The sequence below is a fragment of the Mus pahari genome, chromosome 11 (assembly GCF_900095145.1).
Source record: "Mus pahari chromosome 11, PAHARI_EIJ_v1.1, whole genome shotgun sequence".
Taxonomy (NCBI): domain Eukaryota; kingdom Metazoa; phylum Chordata; class Mammalia; order Rodentia; family Muridae; genus Mus; species Mus pahari.
The window spans coordinates 21238330-21254908 of record NC_034600.1 but is presented as its reverse complement, the minus strand read 5'-3'; the positions used below and the strand labels follow the sequence as shown (position 1 = coordinate 21254908).

Here is a 16579-nt window from a genome sequence, read left to right as displayed (position 1 = left end):
TTGGCCTGGAAAGCATTTTGCTATCACCCAGTCTCTCAGAGAGTTTCAACATATCAAGAGTGTTTTGTCTCAAAGACACACAGGATAAGTGGCTGAGGGGCCTATTAACATATCAGAGAGGATGCTAACTTCTGTAATCTCACAGAATTGAAAGTACATCTTACAGAATTCTGGTTCCTGTTGGGACTTCTTGCCCCAGCCCCCTAATCTTTGCTTCCCTTCCCCCAGGATCTCTTTGCTATACAATTCATGAACTTTGTCTACCTGCTGTTGGGCTCTTGATTCTTCTCAGGGTTCTCCTTCTATTGGTGCTTCTCATGGTACTTTGATTTTTTTTTTATTTAGTTTTTGTTTAATTTTCCTTTTTGTTGTTTTTGTTTCATTCTTTGTTTGTTTAATTTCCTTGGCCCTCTTTCTTCTGTCTATCCTTCCCCTTGTTTGACTTTCATGTTGTAGAGAATTCCACTGTATGTGTATAGAACAATTTATACACATTGGGTATAGAATCGTGAAATGCTTTTAGCATGAACTATCCTGAAGAAGGTTGCTGTGAGTTTTGCTTTAATTGAATTCCAATGCACATAGGAATGCTTTTCAAAGAAGCAACTTCTATGAAGCATCACTACACATTGGGATTTGCCTTTCTCCATAAAACTTCAGAAGATTTTAAATGACTATAATAGTAGCAATGTTCCTGTAGAAGTATCGGAGGGCTGCTCTTTGATCTAATTTCATTTGTTTCATGCAGGCAGAATTTAACGTTGATTTTTAATACATCTTTTGAAAATTAATATAATTCTATTTTCTCATGGTTGCTCCTAAAACATGAAGCAATATATATTTTTCTTTATGATTTTTGTCCACAAAAATATATTTTCTCCAAAAAATTTACCCTGGGGCTAGAGGGATAGAAGAGAAGAACAACTCTTGTTTCTGTGGAGCACTCAGTTGAATTTCCAGAACCAACTTGGTAGATAAGTCATCCTAGGTGATCTCAAACCTACTTTGGGAATCGATGGCCACTACTCAGGCTTGTGTTGCAGATACACTTGTATGCACAAAATATTCATACACCTTAAAGACAATATAAAAAAGCTATCTATCTTGTCACTGGATAGCTTCCTCCTTTTGAGTTCCATCAGCAATAACTCAGGATCCTGACAAATTCAAAATGCTTAAACCACACAAATGTCTTCTTCCTGTTGGCTGAAACCTTTTGAGCACCTGCAGGGCATCAAGTGGAGGGGTGGGGTTGCGATCCCACAGTCAAAACCTCTGATCCAGAATTGTTCCTGACTGAAAGAACTGAAGGGACAAAAAAGGAGGAGAGCCTAAGGGAAAGGAGGTCCAGTGACAGGCCCAAACTGAAATCCAGTTCAGGGGGAGGCCCCAAACCTGACACTATTACTGAAGCTATGGTGTGCTTACAAACAGGAACTTAGCATGACTGCCTTCTCAAAGGCCCAACAAGCAGATAAAAGAGTCAGATGCAGATACTTACACCCAATCAATAGACAGAAACCAGGGACCCCTGTGGTGGAATTTGGGAAAACCTGGAAGAAGTTGAGGAGGAGGGTGACCCTATTGGAAGACCAGCAGTCTTAACTAATGTGAACCCCTGAGATCTCTCAGAAACTGAGATACCAACTAGGCAGCATACACCAGCTTATATGAGGTCCCCCAACACATATACAGCAGAGGACTGCCTAGTAAGGACTCAGTGAGAGAAGATGTACATAACCCTCAAGAGACTTGAGGCTCCAGAGAGTGGGGACATCTGGTGGAGTGGGGGTGTGGGTCTCGGGACATCCTCTTGTACATGGAAAGGGCAGCAGGGGGAGGAAGTATGGGATGAAGAACAATCAGAGGGCAGACCAGGATAGGGAATAAAGTCTGAACTATAAAAAAGATTAAAGAATAAAAAAAGAAGAAAATGAAGAAAAAAAGGGAAGGACTTAGATTACAATGTTTTTTAGGTGAAATTATTTTCCAATCATAGATCTTAGTTGGATATATTCTAATAATCTACTATTAACCTCTAAGTGTTTGGTGGATGTCAGAACAGAAGTTCTCAAATCATAATTTACATAAGAATTTCTTGTTGCATCATAGGAACACAAATGTGAATGTTATTTAGCTTGGCAGCTGATTTTATATTTATAATGAGACTTTAGGTGTAGCAAGTTTTAGAAAAGAAAGATAATAATACAACTGAATATAATAAAGCCTGTTATAAAATTTCTAAACACGTGCACACTAGAAAAATATTAGACAGTCATGATAATTTCCTTGAAGTAAAAATGGTCAACAACATAGTAAATACAAACACCGTAGGAAGAATATGACACAAAGGCTCTAATAAGCTCAATAAAGTGTTATGGGCTAAGAAAAAGAGCACTTCAGGTAGATACTTCTAGAGAATTAAAAAAAAAAGACCTATTTGTCTATTCCTTATTGACATAAAATACATTTTATATACACAGTAAGTAAGATTTACTTTAAATAGACTTGTGATTATTTAATTAGATTAAGAAAAATTTAAGAATTCTATAATGTCTGGCTCTCTACTTAAGATTTAAAGCATAGGATGTTTTAATGAACTTTATTGGCGAGAGAAAAGAAAGATAGTATGTCCTTTAAAGTGAGAACAATCACGAAGAAGCTCTGCTTTTATAATGAGTCATATCTGCACAGGATAAAAAGAGTGGGGGAAAATCTACCTAGCAAGAAGAAACCTCCCTATACATTTCAGAAAGAGCCAAGAGAGAGGGACAAAGCAGATTGAATTATTCAACTTGGAGAGTAGTTTAAGCCAAAGGAGCTGACTTAAACCAGCCAAAGCTTAGAAAGAACTATAAAGAGGGAACTTATTTGACTGTAAGTCTCAGAGGCTGCAAACATTCTAAGATAGATTAGATTGTAAGGAAACTAGTAGTTTCCAGAACTAGGCCTAGGTTAGTGGAAGGAAGCAATAAGCTTCAGAGATGACAATTTAACAGGCAAATAAAAGTAACTTTTACAACCAATTGTTATTTTCACAACACCTGTGTTTCTGCTTTTCCAACTGCCTCAAGGATTGAAAATTACTCCCAAGTCATGTTGCCTTAATATTATCTTCGAGTAAAGCTAAGAACAAATTTCACTCATGAATAAATTCAAGAAACAATTACAAAGCACTGGAAGGAAACTTCTATGAATCCTTGGAGTGCTCAGTGTGTTCCTTAAAAGAGCCATAAAGGACACAAAGGTTCAATGCTAAGCAATAGCCTAGGCAGTGTTGGAGATGCCATTGACATTCAAAACTTTGTTGCCACTGGTGAATTATTAAGTAAGTACAAACAACAAATCTAATAGCAATGACAGCATACATACATCAGGAAAAATATTCATAACCTGCGATCAAAAACAAAACACTGCAAACTATTTTCAAAGGGAACAACAACAACAACCAATCACTTGTTTGCCAAGAAGCCTTTATACCAATATGCAAAACAGCAAAATGTGGTGACAGTCAAGAAGAGGAAAACTTCTGATGGCAGTCAGAATTGCACACTGCATTTATTCAAAATAGTGTGATCACTCAGACATAAAAATATATCCCTATCATTCTATAAGGCTTCCTACATGGACACCTCCTCCATGTCTATTTAATAGTTTACTAGAAGTGAACTTACAGTGAATTCACTGACCAGCCTAAACCCATTACTTTCATCTGTATGTATACTTTTTCTCTAACCTATTTACCTGAATATACAAGTTAGCTTCCTTCTCTTCTTACTGTCATTGTGGGAAAAATTATTGAAAAGCATTTGCCTTTTCTGTTCCTCTTTGTAGAAAATATTTCATTGTAAAGCTTCTACTATCAGACATTACCACCTCCTATTTACTTTCTAGTACTTGGAGTACATTGCTAAAGTCTGAAACAGGTCAGGAAAATGGTTTGGAGCATAAAACCCATTGTGCCCTGTTTTGAAGATCCGAATTCTATCTGAGGGACATGTAGGAATAACTTTTTTGCAACCTACTTTTAATAAGGTTTTAATAAGGGCTCAATCTCTCCTCTAGCCTGCCACCCATCAGAGGTATTGGAAGAGAAAAGTTATTAAGATATTGGGGGGTGATTTAAAAACCCTCTACTCTAGTCTCCTCGTCGATACTTTCTGTTACCCCTAACTCATCTAGCCTACACCCTGCCATGAAACGGACTGTCTTCATTTCCTCTAAGAATGAATTCAACCACAGTAGGCTCGCTGCCGGAATCCGGAATGCTTCCGGTGGACGCGCGCAGCCCAAGCCCCACCCTGCTGACGCCTAACTAACTCCCGTGGACGGTGGCCGGAAAAGGACAATGGTTTCCATGTCAGCGACAAACGCACTCCAGGTAGTCCTTGGACCTGATAGTTTTAAGATTGCGGAGGAGCGAGGAGGTAGCCGAGGGAGCCTGTGCCTCTTGTAGACCAGGAGCCATGCCGCGCCGGGGCCTGGTAGCCGGGCCAGACTTTGATAATTTTCAGCGTCGGTATTTCACGCCGTCAGAAGTAGCGGAACACAACCAGCCCGACGACCTATGGGTGTCTTACCTGGGATTTGTTTACAATCTAACACCGCTTGTCCAGGAATTCAAAGGGGATCTACTGTTGAAACCCATCCTGGAGGTTGCAGGCCAGGACATTAGTCACTGGTTTGATCCAAAGACTAGAGACATTCGCAAGCATATAGATCCACTGACTGGTTGCATGAGATACCATACCCCGCGGGGCCGCTTCGTGCATATCCCGCCGCCTCTGCCCCGTTCGGACTGGGCCAATGATTTCGGAGTCCCCTGGTGGAAGGCGGCAAATTACCAGGTGGGACNACTGTCTGCTCGGACCCGGAACATCCGTATTATTAACACTCTTACAACGCAGGAGCACACACTGCAGGTGGGGGCTCTGGAGTCAATGTGGGAAATCCTACATCGCTATCTCCCCTATAATGCACATGCTGCCAGCTACACATGGAAATATGATGGGAAGAATTTGAACATGGATCAAACCCTGGAGGAAAACGGGATCCGGGATGAGGAAGAAGAGTTTGACTATCTTAACATGGATGGTAAACTCCACACACCNGCGGTACTGCTCTACTTCAATGATGACCTCACAGAGCTCTAGGAAAGGAGATGTGCATGTAGACTCGAGATGTTGGAGTTTGCCTCTTTCTATGCCTCGAGGGAAAGAGGTGTGGGTCTGTGGGGCCTGGCCTACGCCTCTGCTCCCTTCTGGGAATCAGCCCGTGGTTCTTGNCCTTTCTGACATGCAAGGGCCTTATCCCTGGCTCCTTTGTCCATGGGTGGTTTGCTCAAAGAGTATTTAGAGGGGCCTAATAGAAAGAATCGATGTAAGAGAGCTGGAGTTTCTCAGGAGTGTGAGGAGGAAGCAAGGCTCGGGCAAGCTTTTTAGGAATAAGAGGAAGACACACAGGGATGAAGGGATGGAAGAACTTTTTTTGGCAAAGATGAGAATGAGATGTTTGTAGGAAGGTGAGATTTACAAAGACAGGATTTGGAAATTAGCATTACCAATCATAGGTGGTTGGCTGACTTCCTTTCTAACGGTGTTTAGTAGTTGGTGCCCCAGGACAAGTAAATGCAGTTAATTTAGGATTGAAATTTTGCTGGAGTTTTACAATGTTCAACTCAGCTATCCTATAAGGTGAATACATTAATGCCATTTCACAGGTAATTCCTTAGGAATTTCCCAAGGTTCTGTAGCACAAGTGCACATTTATTAGTTACGGTAGAGCCACAGTGCACNAGCCTGCCCAACTCTGAAAGGCAGGCGTTTTTCGGTGGAAAGGAGCATCCTCAGTAGCTTTGCCTAGTGCTCATTTCCGATGGCTGCGCTCAAACCGTGTATTTGGAATGTGAGCTTGCCCTAGGCTTGTTGCCTGATGGGGAAATGTGAGCCTACTGTGTACTCAATATTGACTGTGTTCGGAGGGAGTTAAGAGAGTACTCTAGAGACAAAGGCAGGCAGGGCTAGGTCTCAGCCAAGCTCTGGCAGCTGTGGCTACTTCCTTGTTGATATCATAAGATTTCCGACTGTTCAGGTGCAGGAAGATAGATAGGAAAAGCCTGTAGGTCAAGACATTGTAGTGAGGGACCCACAAGGGGGTACCTTCTTTTTCCAGTGAGCCACTAACAGACAGCAGGAAGACTGTTGGATTTGTCAAATGGTGACCCTAAAAGAGGTTTGTTGGGGGTCAGAAAGAGGGAGAGGCAGGCAGCTCTCATGGTGACTGACTGCATCTGGTTCCCTTTATCCCTAACAGAGGAGGGGAGTTAAGACTGACAAATTGTGCCAGGCGTGGTGGCTTTAATCCCNGCACCAGGGAGCAGAGACAGGTGGATCTCATGATTTCCAGGCTAGCCTGGTCTACAAAACAAGTGCCAGGACAGCCAGGGCTACTTAGAGAAAACCTGTCTCAAAACAAACAAAACCAAAACAACAGCATAGTAACATAGTAACTGGTAANAACATAGTAACTGTCAGTGAACAGCCCTGCAGCAGCCACAGGCAAATAAGAATCAAGAAACTTGCATCTTCCCAGGGGTGGCCTGGGACGAAGGGGACAGTGCCCAGACCTCCATGAACCATTGGGTGGGATACACTGTCTTCTGAGAAGGGAACTGTAGGAAGCATGAGCTGAGGTGGGGCTCAAACTCCTGATGTGAGTGATTTCTCAATCTGCTGATGCTGAAGCCGTTCATGTAGTCCCATGCAACCTGAGAGTCCATACATTGTTTGGGTCCATCAATCGTGATATTTAGTAAACTCGGAAATGATCTTATTTAAACTATTTGAGAGAGCCAAAGCCATTCCTGCCATGACATCCTGAGGGAATGTTCTGGGGTGTGCTCATTTGCGCAAGCTTGTCTCTTTCCCAGGACATCCCACTTGTAGATTATTTTCCTGGGCTGGGGTGGGCGTGTGTCTCATTATGTAGCCCTGGCTGCCCAGGACTCAGAGGTCACGCGCCAGTTCACAACTTCTCGTTAGACACACACTCCTTTCCCTGAACACCCAAGCACTCATCAACTCCATCTCTAAGAACCTTTGGAATCTGTCCTTTTGTCTAACAGAGTAACCAACCATCTTTGTCTCAGAGTACTGGGAAACTCCTGATGCCCATTTTCTACCTCTGCCTTCACAAACCTAAATATCTTACTTTCTGCCTCTTGTCTTCAGTAGGTTTCTCATGCTTTTGAAATAAAGCCCTAAATTCAATAAGCACAAGCCAGGCCCTGCCTTCCTCGCCCCCTCACAGTCCTTGTCCTGCAAGTCATGAGGTCTTTTCCTGCCTCAGTTAACACAGAAGCTGTTCTCAGCGCACCACACCCTTCTATTTTGCACCTTGAGAATCCTAACTATTCAGTTTTTTTCTTTGTCTTTTTTGGCTCCACTTCAGCAGTATGCATTTTCTCTATGTTCTTATTATCACTTTAAAACTGTGTAGACAGAGCCAGGCGGTGGTGGCACACGCCTTTAATCCCAGCACTTGGGAGGGAGAGGCAGGCGGATTTCTGAGTTTGAGGCCAGCCTGGTCTACAGAGTGAGTTCCAGGATACCCAGGGCTACGCAAAGAAACCCTGTCTCGAAAAACCAAAACCAAAACAAACAAAAAACCCCAAACTGTGTAACTGGGTGAAAATGGCTGGCTGACTGCTAGATTGTAAGCTCATGAGGGCAAAAACCTCATTCATTTCTGTATTCTCATTGCTGAGCACATAGCTGCTGCTCAATAAATACGACTGAATGAACTCAAAAAAAAAAAAAAAAAAAGATATTGGGGAGGTGAACCTGCTTACCAATAGTTCTTTAGGGGACAGCTTGATCTTCTTTGGCAGCAGTTCAGCCCCATAACAAACTCATAACATGAGTCATCAGCTTCAGACCAGTCCTCTAGGCAGGCACACACCAGGCACACACCAGCAGCGACAGTCCAGTCCTTCAGCAAGCAGACACCAGGCAGCAGTAGTTCAATCCTGATGAAATTGTCAGGCTCTCCAACTGGTATGAGGCAAGGCCACAGAAGTGGCAAGCTGCTTTAGGAACCTCATGAGTAGGCATCATCACCACAAGTTGAGCGCAACAATGCTAAATGAGGTGACCAATACATGTGTGTCATTAGCAAAGAATAGCAAGGCAGAGCAAATCAAACCATGAACCAGTGCTCATTGTCCACTGTCTATAGGGTCATATTTATATCCTTTCATCAAGAGTCCTTTCACATGTCTGCCATATCCAAACATCTTTTCATCTGTGTCTGCTTTAGGAAAATAGCCTTTCATGTATTTGCTTTAGGAAGACATCCTTTCACCTGTGTGCCTCAGCAAAACATTATTTGGCATAACTTACTTTCCAAAGAACTAGAAGTTTCTACTTCTGGGACACATAAGGTAAACCGATAAAAACCACTTCCCACACAATAGAGTAAGTAGGGAAAAGCCTTTCCAAGTTTCTTCCAAGTTGGAACTCACTGTCCTCTTCCATGCGGTACATTCTTGAATATTTAAAAACAGATGAGATGGGAAAGTATTTCAGTGGATAAGAGTGCGAGATTTAAAATTCAGATGATGTGAACTTGACTGTAAAGGACAATTCAGTTGAACAGCTGGAGAGAGGGCTGGGGGTTCAGAACCTCTGTTTGATCAGACTACCAGAGTTAATTTCCCAGCACCTATATGGCAGCCCACAACTGCTATCATTCCAGATCCAGGTGTCTAGTGCCCCTTCTGGGAGTCAATGTTTTTTTTTTGTAACATGTGGTACATATATAATATACTTAGTCAAAGCACAAGAAATAAAATTTTGGAAATTAAGATCCAGTAGCAGATTGCTGTCGTATTTGATTCCTAAAAGGTGTAAAGAATAAAGAAAAGAGGATGCGTATGAGCTTCAGGGCCACTTTACCTGGAATACCTGAGTAAGAGAAACTCTGTCTCAAGTCACTTCAATGTTAAAGTCCACCAGCCCTACAGAGAGAAACCTGCTAACACATGGGACACTCAGAAACACAAGAAACATAACATGGAGGAGAAACAAAGAAACATCAATCAATATTTATTAATGTCAAAGGAGATAATAGCCAATATTTTTATTAGAAAAATTTTAATGAACAAATGGAAAACTGCTCATATGCTTGACCTTCACATGTCACTGAGATGAGACAACAAATGGGGACAAAAGCAATCCAGAAGTTACTTAAAACACCCTCACTGCCTAGGTGTTATGTAGAAGTGACACACTTTTTCCTGGGTAGATGGGACATTTATAGTGAAGCCCTCCTACCACCTGGTGCAGAAGAAACACATGTCTGTCTGACTTGTGGTAAATCCTTGGTGATAGTGGTATAGAATGATTGGCAGAAGCTACTGTTATAAAGGGAGCAGGTATCGGGGTTGTCTCATGTGTGAATCCCCTCATGAGCCTGCAGATTGCTCTTGTGGCGGAAGATCTTGTGCTGCATGTGAAAGGCTTCTCTGACTTGTGCAAGTCCTCAAGACCTCAGAGTCTGAGACTCCATAAAAGCAATTATAACACTCAAGACCAAAACTTGGCCCTTCCTATCTGTGTGTTCTATAGTGGAATTAGAGGTTACAGAGATATTTGAAGATTCTATGACACTCTTATTTGTGTACTTTGGGGACCCCATGGATTCTTTCTTGTTGACCCTCACATGTGGATATTGCTTTATGGTTCTGGTAGAAAGGGGCAGGCACAGAGGGGGGTACCTCTGGCCTGGAACTGTAACCTTCATAAGGACATTTTCAAAAAAAAGTTGCCCTCAAACACAGTTCCTGGGACCTGGAAGTGGCTTGATGTGTTCTGGAACCCCAAGGAACTCCAAATGAAACACTTATCTCTTCAGGTTTAGGATAGTGTTCTCTCTTGATAGAGTAATCCCAGTTCTAAGATTACTTCATTGCCCTTCACTTCACTTGATCTCTAGGCAGTGTTGTAGCCATCTTCTCTGTTTCATGCCTTGTAGACATAAGACAATCTATGAAACTGTACCCCACACAAGATCCCTCCTCATTCACCTCTGTTCAATAGAACATTTTTGGGTATCTGCAAGGGGTTCTTGTCTCATCTTTGGTGGAAGTATTGCTGACTGCTGTTGTTTCAAAAGCTTCAAGACTTCTTTTGAAAGCTTCCTCCCCCAGCATGGAAACACAACTCTGTAAACAAAGCAAGATGACCATTATTAGTAAATCTGAGGATGAAAGAAAACTAGCCCTTAACCTGCTTGAACAGGACTATGGATTAGCTCATCTGTGAATCCACATCTCTGATGTCATCCTAAGTTCTGTTCTCTAAAATCACTATTCACTCTGTGTTTACAAGTGTTTAGGCACTGGTCATAGGGGAAAGGCAATCTAAAGTCTTTATGAGCTCTAGATCCAGTATCGTCTTCAACTAGTCAGCGCATTGAACAGGATCAGATTAAGTCAGGCAAATCAGGAGAATAGAGAACATCCTCTTTAAGAAAGGCCATTCGGTGTTTCAGGGACTCCCTCAGACACTCTCTGACTAGATGTAACAACTATTACCAAATAACTGTCTAGGGGAAAGAGACCAAGACTGGGCAGGAAACAAAAGGGAAAAATGGGTATATGGATAGATGGATTTCCCTAAGGAAGTTGCCAAATACCTTATCTAGAATAATCTGGGAGTCTCCCATCCATGGTGCCTCTTATTCCTTTGATGGTAGCTCATTTATGTTCTAATAAAATTTGTCATTTTACAATAAAAGAAGTTCTGTAGCTTGTATATATTTCAATTTCTCATCAATCTGTAGCTCATTATTTTCACTCCTACAGCTGCCATCAGGACCTATAGTTGTTAGTTTGTACTCAGAACCCTCAGCGCCTCTACGTTCTGTATTTGGTTGTTCCTGTTACTCTTGTGGAAAGTCCTATTTTAGTATGCAGTCTCCAATCCATAATTGGTATTCTTTTTTCTGGAAACCTCAGAATCTCTACTTCACTTCTACAGTAGGTGATTTTTTTTTTTGTCCTTGCTTCAGGTTGTCAATTGGTACTTTCTGTCTTGGAACCTCATGACAGAAATTATCTCTCTCAGATAGCTAAAGATTTCTCATCCCTACCTCCAGCCATTAGTTTGTCATTAACCTTTTCATCTCTGCCACTACACTCTTTTGTATGAGTGGATGTTCTTTCTATCATATATAATTCTTTGTCCATAAAATTGAATGCTAGCCATAGACAACCACCCATGTGCTAAGATATCCTCACTGACATAGCATTAGATTGGGGGAGACTTCGTTTATTTAATATTGAGTCTTCAACACAACTCACACCTGACTGAAACAAGTCCAACACCCACATTTGTCTCTAATAATGCATACTTTCTCTGCTGTTAAAAACATGATTGGTCATAACAAAAGCATTTGACTTGGAAATGGTGTCAATCATGAAATTCTCAATGTAAAACAAAGCTCAAGGGTGTGAAAATGTTTGTTAAAAGAGACTGTGAAATGAGAACTGTCAGAAGCCAGCTAGGAGAGCCTAAACCCTAGCAGGTGATTTTCCTGAGGTGGTTTTACTATGGGCTGTAAAACCTCAATGGATGAGCTATTCTAGGTGAGGCAAAAGGGAGTACATTTTGGGAAAGATCCTGGTATTAATATGCTTTGCCTGTTATTACAAAGCTAGGAGCTAGTACTTTGAGAAAAATCAACACAATAGATAAACACCTAGTCAAGCTAACTAGATGGCACAGAGAGAGTATCCAAATTAAGAAAGTCAAAAATGAAAAGGGAGACATAACAACAGAAACTGAGGAAATTCAAAAATTTATCACATCCTACTGCAAAAGCCTATATTCAACAAAGCTGCAAAATCTAGATGAAATGGATGATTTTCTAGACAGATACCAGGTACCAAATTTAAATCAGGATCAGCTAAACCATGTAAACCATCCCACAACCTCTAAGGAAAGAGAAGCACACATTAAAAATATCCCAATCAAAAACCAAAAACCAAAAACCAAACAAACAAATAAACAAACTCAAAACTAAACAAAAAACCCAGGGCCAGAAGATTTCAGTTCAGAATTCTCAGACCTTCAAAAGACCTAATACCAGCACTTCTCAAACTGTTCCACACTGCTCAATTCATTCTACAAACCCAGTTTTGCCAGTACCTAAACCACACAAAGATCCAACATAGAAAGAGAACTTCAGAACAATTTCACTTATGAAAATCGATGCAAAAATACTAAATAAAGTTCTAGCAAACCTAATCCAATAACACATCAAAATGGTCACTCAACATAATCAAGTAGGCTTTATCCCAGGGATGTAAAGATGGTTCAATATATAGAAATCCATTAACGTAATCCACTATATAAACAAACTCAAAGGGGAAAAAACCCACAAATCATCTCATTAGATGCGGAAAAATCCTTTGATAAAATACAACACACCTTAATGTTAAAAGTTTTGGAAAGATCTCAAGACCCATAACTAAACATAATAATAGCAATATACATCAGACCAATAGCCAACATCAAATTAAATAGAGAAAAATGTGAAGTGATCCCACTAAAATAAGGGACAAGAAAATGTGTTCCACTCTCTCCCTATTTATTCAAGATAGTCCTCGAAGTCCTAGCCAGAAGCAATTAGACAATAAAATGAGATCAAAGGGATACAAATTGGAAAGGAAGACGTCAATATATCACTGTTTGCAGATGATATAATAGTATACATAGTTTTAGCAGAGAACTCCTACAGCTGATCAACAACTTCAGCAAAGTAGCTGGATTGTAAAAGTTAACTCAACTCATGGACACTTGATCTTTGACAAAGAAGCAGAACATATACATGAAAAAAAAGAAAACATCTTCAATAAATGGTGTTGGTCTAACTGGCTGTCTGTATGTAGAAAAAGGAAAATAGATCCATATTTGTCACCTTCCACAAAGCTCAAGTCCAAGTGGATCAAGGACCTCAACATAAAACCATGCATGAACACTGCAGCCAGTCTAACAACACCCAGAGCAAGCTCCACTCCCAGGCAGTATACCATGCTGAGGATCCCAGGATCCTAGGAGCATGGTCACATCAGGATGTCTGGGTCACAGAGGCATCTTGATTTCCAGGAACTCTGACACACACAGACTCTCAGGAACACAGGATCCCAGAACAACAGGATCACAGAGACAGCTGGACTCTGAGGAGTTCTGACACAACCAGGATTCCAGGAAGGACAGACTCCAGTCAAATATAGCGAGAGCAGGTGGCGCTAGAAATAATCAGATGGCAGGAGGCAAGAATAAGAACATAAGCAACAGAAACCAAGGCTACTTGGCAATATCAGAACCCAGTTCTCCCACCATAGCAAGTCCTAGATACACCATCACACCAGAAAAGCAATATTTGGAACTAAAATAACTTCTCATGATGATGATATAGAGGACTTTAAGAAGGACATAAATAACTTCCTTAAAGAAATAGCGGAGAACTCGGCTAAACAGGTAGAAGCCTTTAAAGAGGAAACAAACAAACAAACAAACAAACAAATAAATCTCTTAAAGAATACAAGAAAACACAATCAAACAGGCAAAGGAAATGAACAAAACCATCCAAAATCTAAAAATGTAAATAGAAACAATAAAGATATCACAAAAGGAGAGAACCCTGGAGATAGGAAATTTAGGAAAGATATCAGGAGTTATAGATGCAAGCATCAGCAACAGAGTACTGGAGATAGATGAGAGAATCTCAGGTGCAGAAGATATAGAAAACATTAACACAACAGTCAAAGAAAATGCAAAAATGCAACAAGATCCAGGAAACCCAAAACATCCTGGAAATCCAAGACACAATGAGAAGATGAAACCAAAGGAAAATAGGTATAGAAGAGAGTGAAGATTCCCAACTCGAAGGCCAGTAAATATCTTCAACAAAATTATAGAAGAAAACTTCCTTAACCTAAAGAAAGATATCCATGAACATACAAGAAAGGTATAGAACTCCAAATACACTAGACCAAAAAAGAAATCCCTCTCATCACACAATAGTAAAAACATCAAATGCACTAAACAAAGAATATTAAAAGTAGTAAAGGAAAACAGTCAGGTAACATATTAAGGTAGACATAGTAGAATAACACCAGTCTTCTCACCAGAGAATATGAAAGGTAGACAATACTTGGCAGATCTCATACAGACCCTAAGAGAACACAAATAACAGCACAGGCTGCTATACCCAGCAAAATTATCAATTATCATAGATGGAGAAACCAAGATATTCCATGACAATACCAAATTTACACAATATCTTTCCATAGATCCAGCCTTACAAAGGATAATAGATGGAAATCACAAGGAGGGAAACTACGCCCTAGAAAAAGCAAGAAAATAATCTTTCAACAAACCCTAAAGAAGATAGCCACACAAACAATTTCACCTCTAACAACAAAAATAATAGGAAGTAACAATCACTTTTCTTTAATATCCCTTAACATCAATGGATTCAATTCCCCCCAAAAGACATAGAACAACAGATTGGATACTTAAACAGAATCCAGCAATTTGCTGCATACAGGAAATGCACCTCAGTGACAAAGGCAGAAATTACCTCAGAGTAAAAGGCTGGAAAATAATTTTCCAAACAAATTGCCCCAAAGAAAGCTGGAGTAGCCATTCTAATATGGAATAAAGTCAATTTTCAACCAAAGGTTATCAAAAAAGATAAGGAAGTACACTTCATACTGGTCAAAGAAAAAATCTACCAAGGTGAACTCTAAATCCTGAACATCTATTCTCCAAATATAATGGCGTCCACATTCATAAAAGAAACTTTATTAAAGCTCAAAGTACACATCGTACCCCATACAAGAACAGTGGGATACTTTAACACCCCACTCTTAGGAATGGAAAGATCGTGGAAACAGAAATGAAACAGGGACAGAGTGAAATTAACAGAAGTTATGAACCAAATGGATTTAATAGATATTTATAGAACATTTCATCCTAAAGCAAAAGAATATACCTTCTTCTCAGCACCTCATGATACCTTTTCCAAAATTTACCATATAATTGGTCACAAAACAGGCCTCAACAGATACAAGAAGATTGAAATAATCCCTTGCACCTTATCAGATCACCACAGACTAAGGCAAGCAAAAATATATATGGAAGCTGAACAATGTTCTCCTCAATGATAACTTGCTCAAGGAAGAAATAAAGAAAGAAATTAAAGGCTTTTTAGAATTTAATGAAAATGAAGAAACATCATACCAAAACTTATGGGACACAATGAAAGCAATGGTAAGAGGAAAACACATTGCTATAATAGGCTTCAAAAATAACCTAACACTAGCAGCTTGACAGCACACCGGAATGCTCTAGAACAAAAGGAAGCAAATATACCCAAGAGGAGTAGACCTAAGGAAATAATCAAACCAAATAGAAACAAAAAAGAACTACACAAAGAATCAACAAAACCAGGAGATGGTTCTTTGAGAAAATCAACAAGATAGATAAACCCTTAGGCAGACTAACCAAAAGGCACAGAGGCAGTATCCAAATTAATAAAATCAGAAATGAAAAGGGAGACATAACAACAGAACCTGAGGAAATCCAAAGTATCATCAGATCCTACTACAAAAGGCTATACTCAACCAAACTGGAAAGCCTGGATGAAATGGACAATTTTCTAGACAGATACCAGGTACCAAAGTTAAATCCAGATCAGATCAACAATCTAAACAGCCCCATATCCCCTAAAGAAATAGAAGCAGTCATTAATTGTCTCCAAAAAAAAAAAAAAAAAANCCCCAGGACCAGATGGATTTAGTGCAGAGTTCTATCAGACCTTCAAAGAAGATCTAAATCCAATTCTCCTCAAACTATTTCACAAAATAGAAACAGAAGATACTCTAACCAATTCATTCAATGAAGCCACAATTACTCTGATACCTAAACCACATAAAGACAAAACAAAGAAAGAGAACTTCAGACCAATTTCCCTTATGAATATCGATGCAAAATAGTCAATAAAATCCTCGTAAACTGAATCCAATAACACATCAAAATGATCATCCATCATGATCAAGCAGGCTTCATCCCAGTGATGCAAGGATGGTTTAATATAGGGAAATCCATCAACATAATCCACTATATAAACAAACTCAAAGACAAAAACCACAAGATCATCTCCTTAGATGCTGCATAAGCATTTGACAAAATCCAACACCCCTTCATGATAAAAGTCTTGGAAATATCAGGAATTCAAGGCCCATACCTAAACATAATAAAAGCTATATACAGCAAACCAGTAGCCAACATCAAAGTAAATGGAGAGAAACTTGAAGCAATCCCACTAAAATCAGGGACTAGGCAAGGCTGCCNACTTTCTCCCTACCTATTCAATAGAGTACTTGAAGTCCTAGCCAGAGCAATTAGATAACAAAGGAGATCAAGGGGATGCAAATTGGTAAGGAAGAAGTCAAAATATCATTATTTGTAGATGATATGATGGTATACATAAGTGACCCTAAAAAGTC

The 16579-nt window shown here is 40.0% G+C and overlaps 1 protein-coding gene across 1 annotated transcript; it reads left to right on the top strand.

Moving 5' to 3' along the window:
* The first annotated feature begins 4435 nt into the window (after nt 1–4435).
* On the top strand, nt 4436–5433 carry LOC110329126 (cytochrome b5 domain-containing protein 1). The gene has a single exon (XM_021208694.2). It carries the CDS (start codon nt 4467–4469, stop codon nt 5151–5153), a length of 687 nt encoding a protein of 228 aa, XP_021064353.1. The 5' UTR covers nt 4436–4466; the 3' UTR covers nt 5154–5433.
* The last annotated feature ends 11146 nt before the right edge of the window (nt 5434–16579 follow it).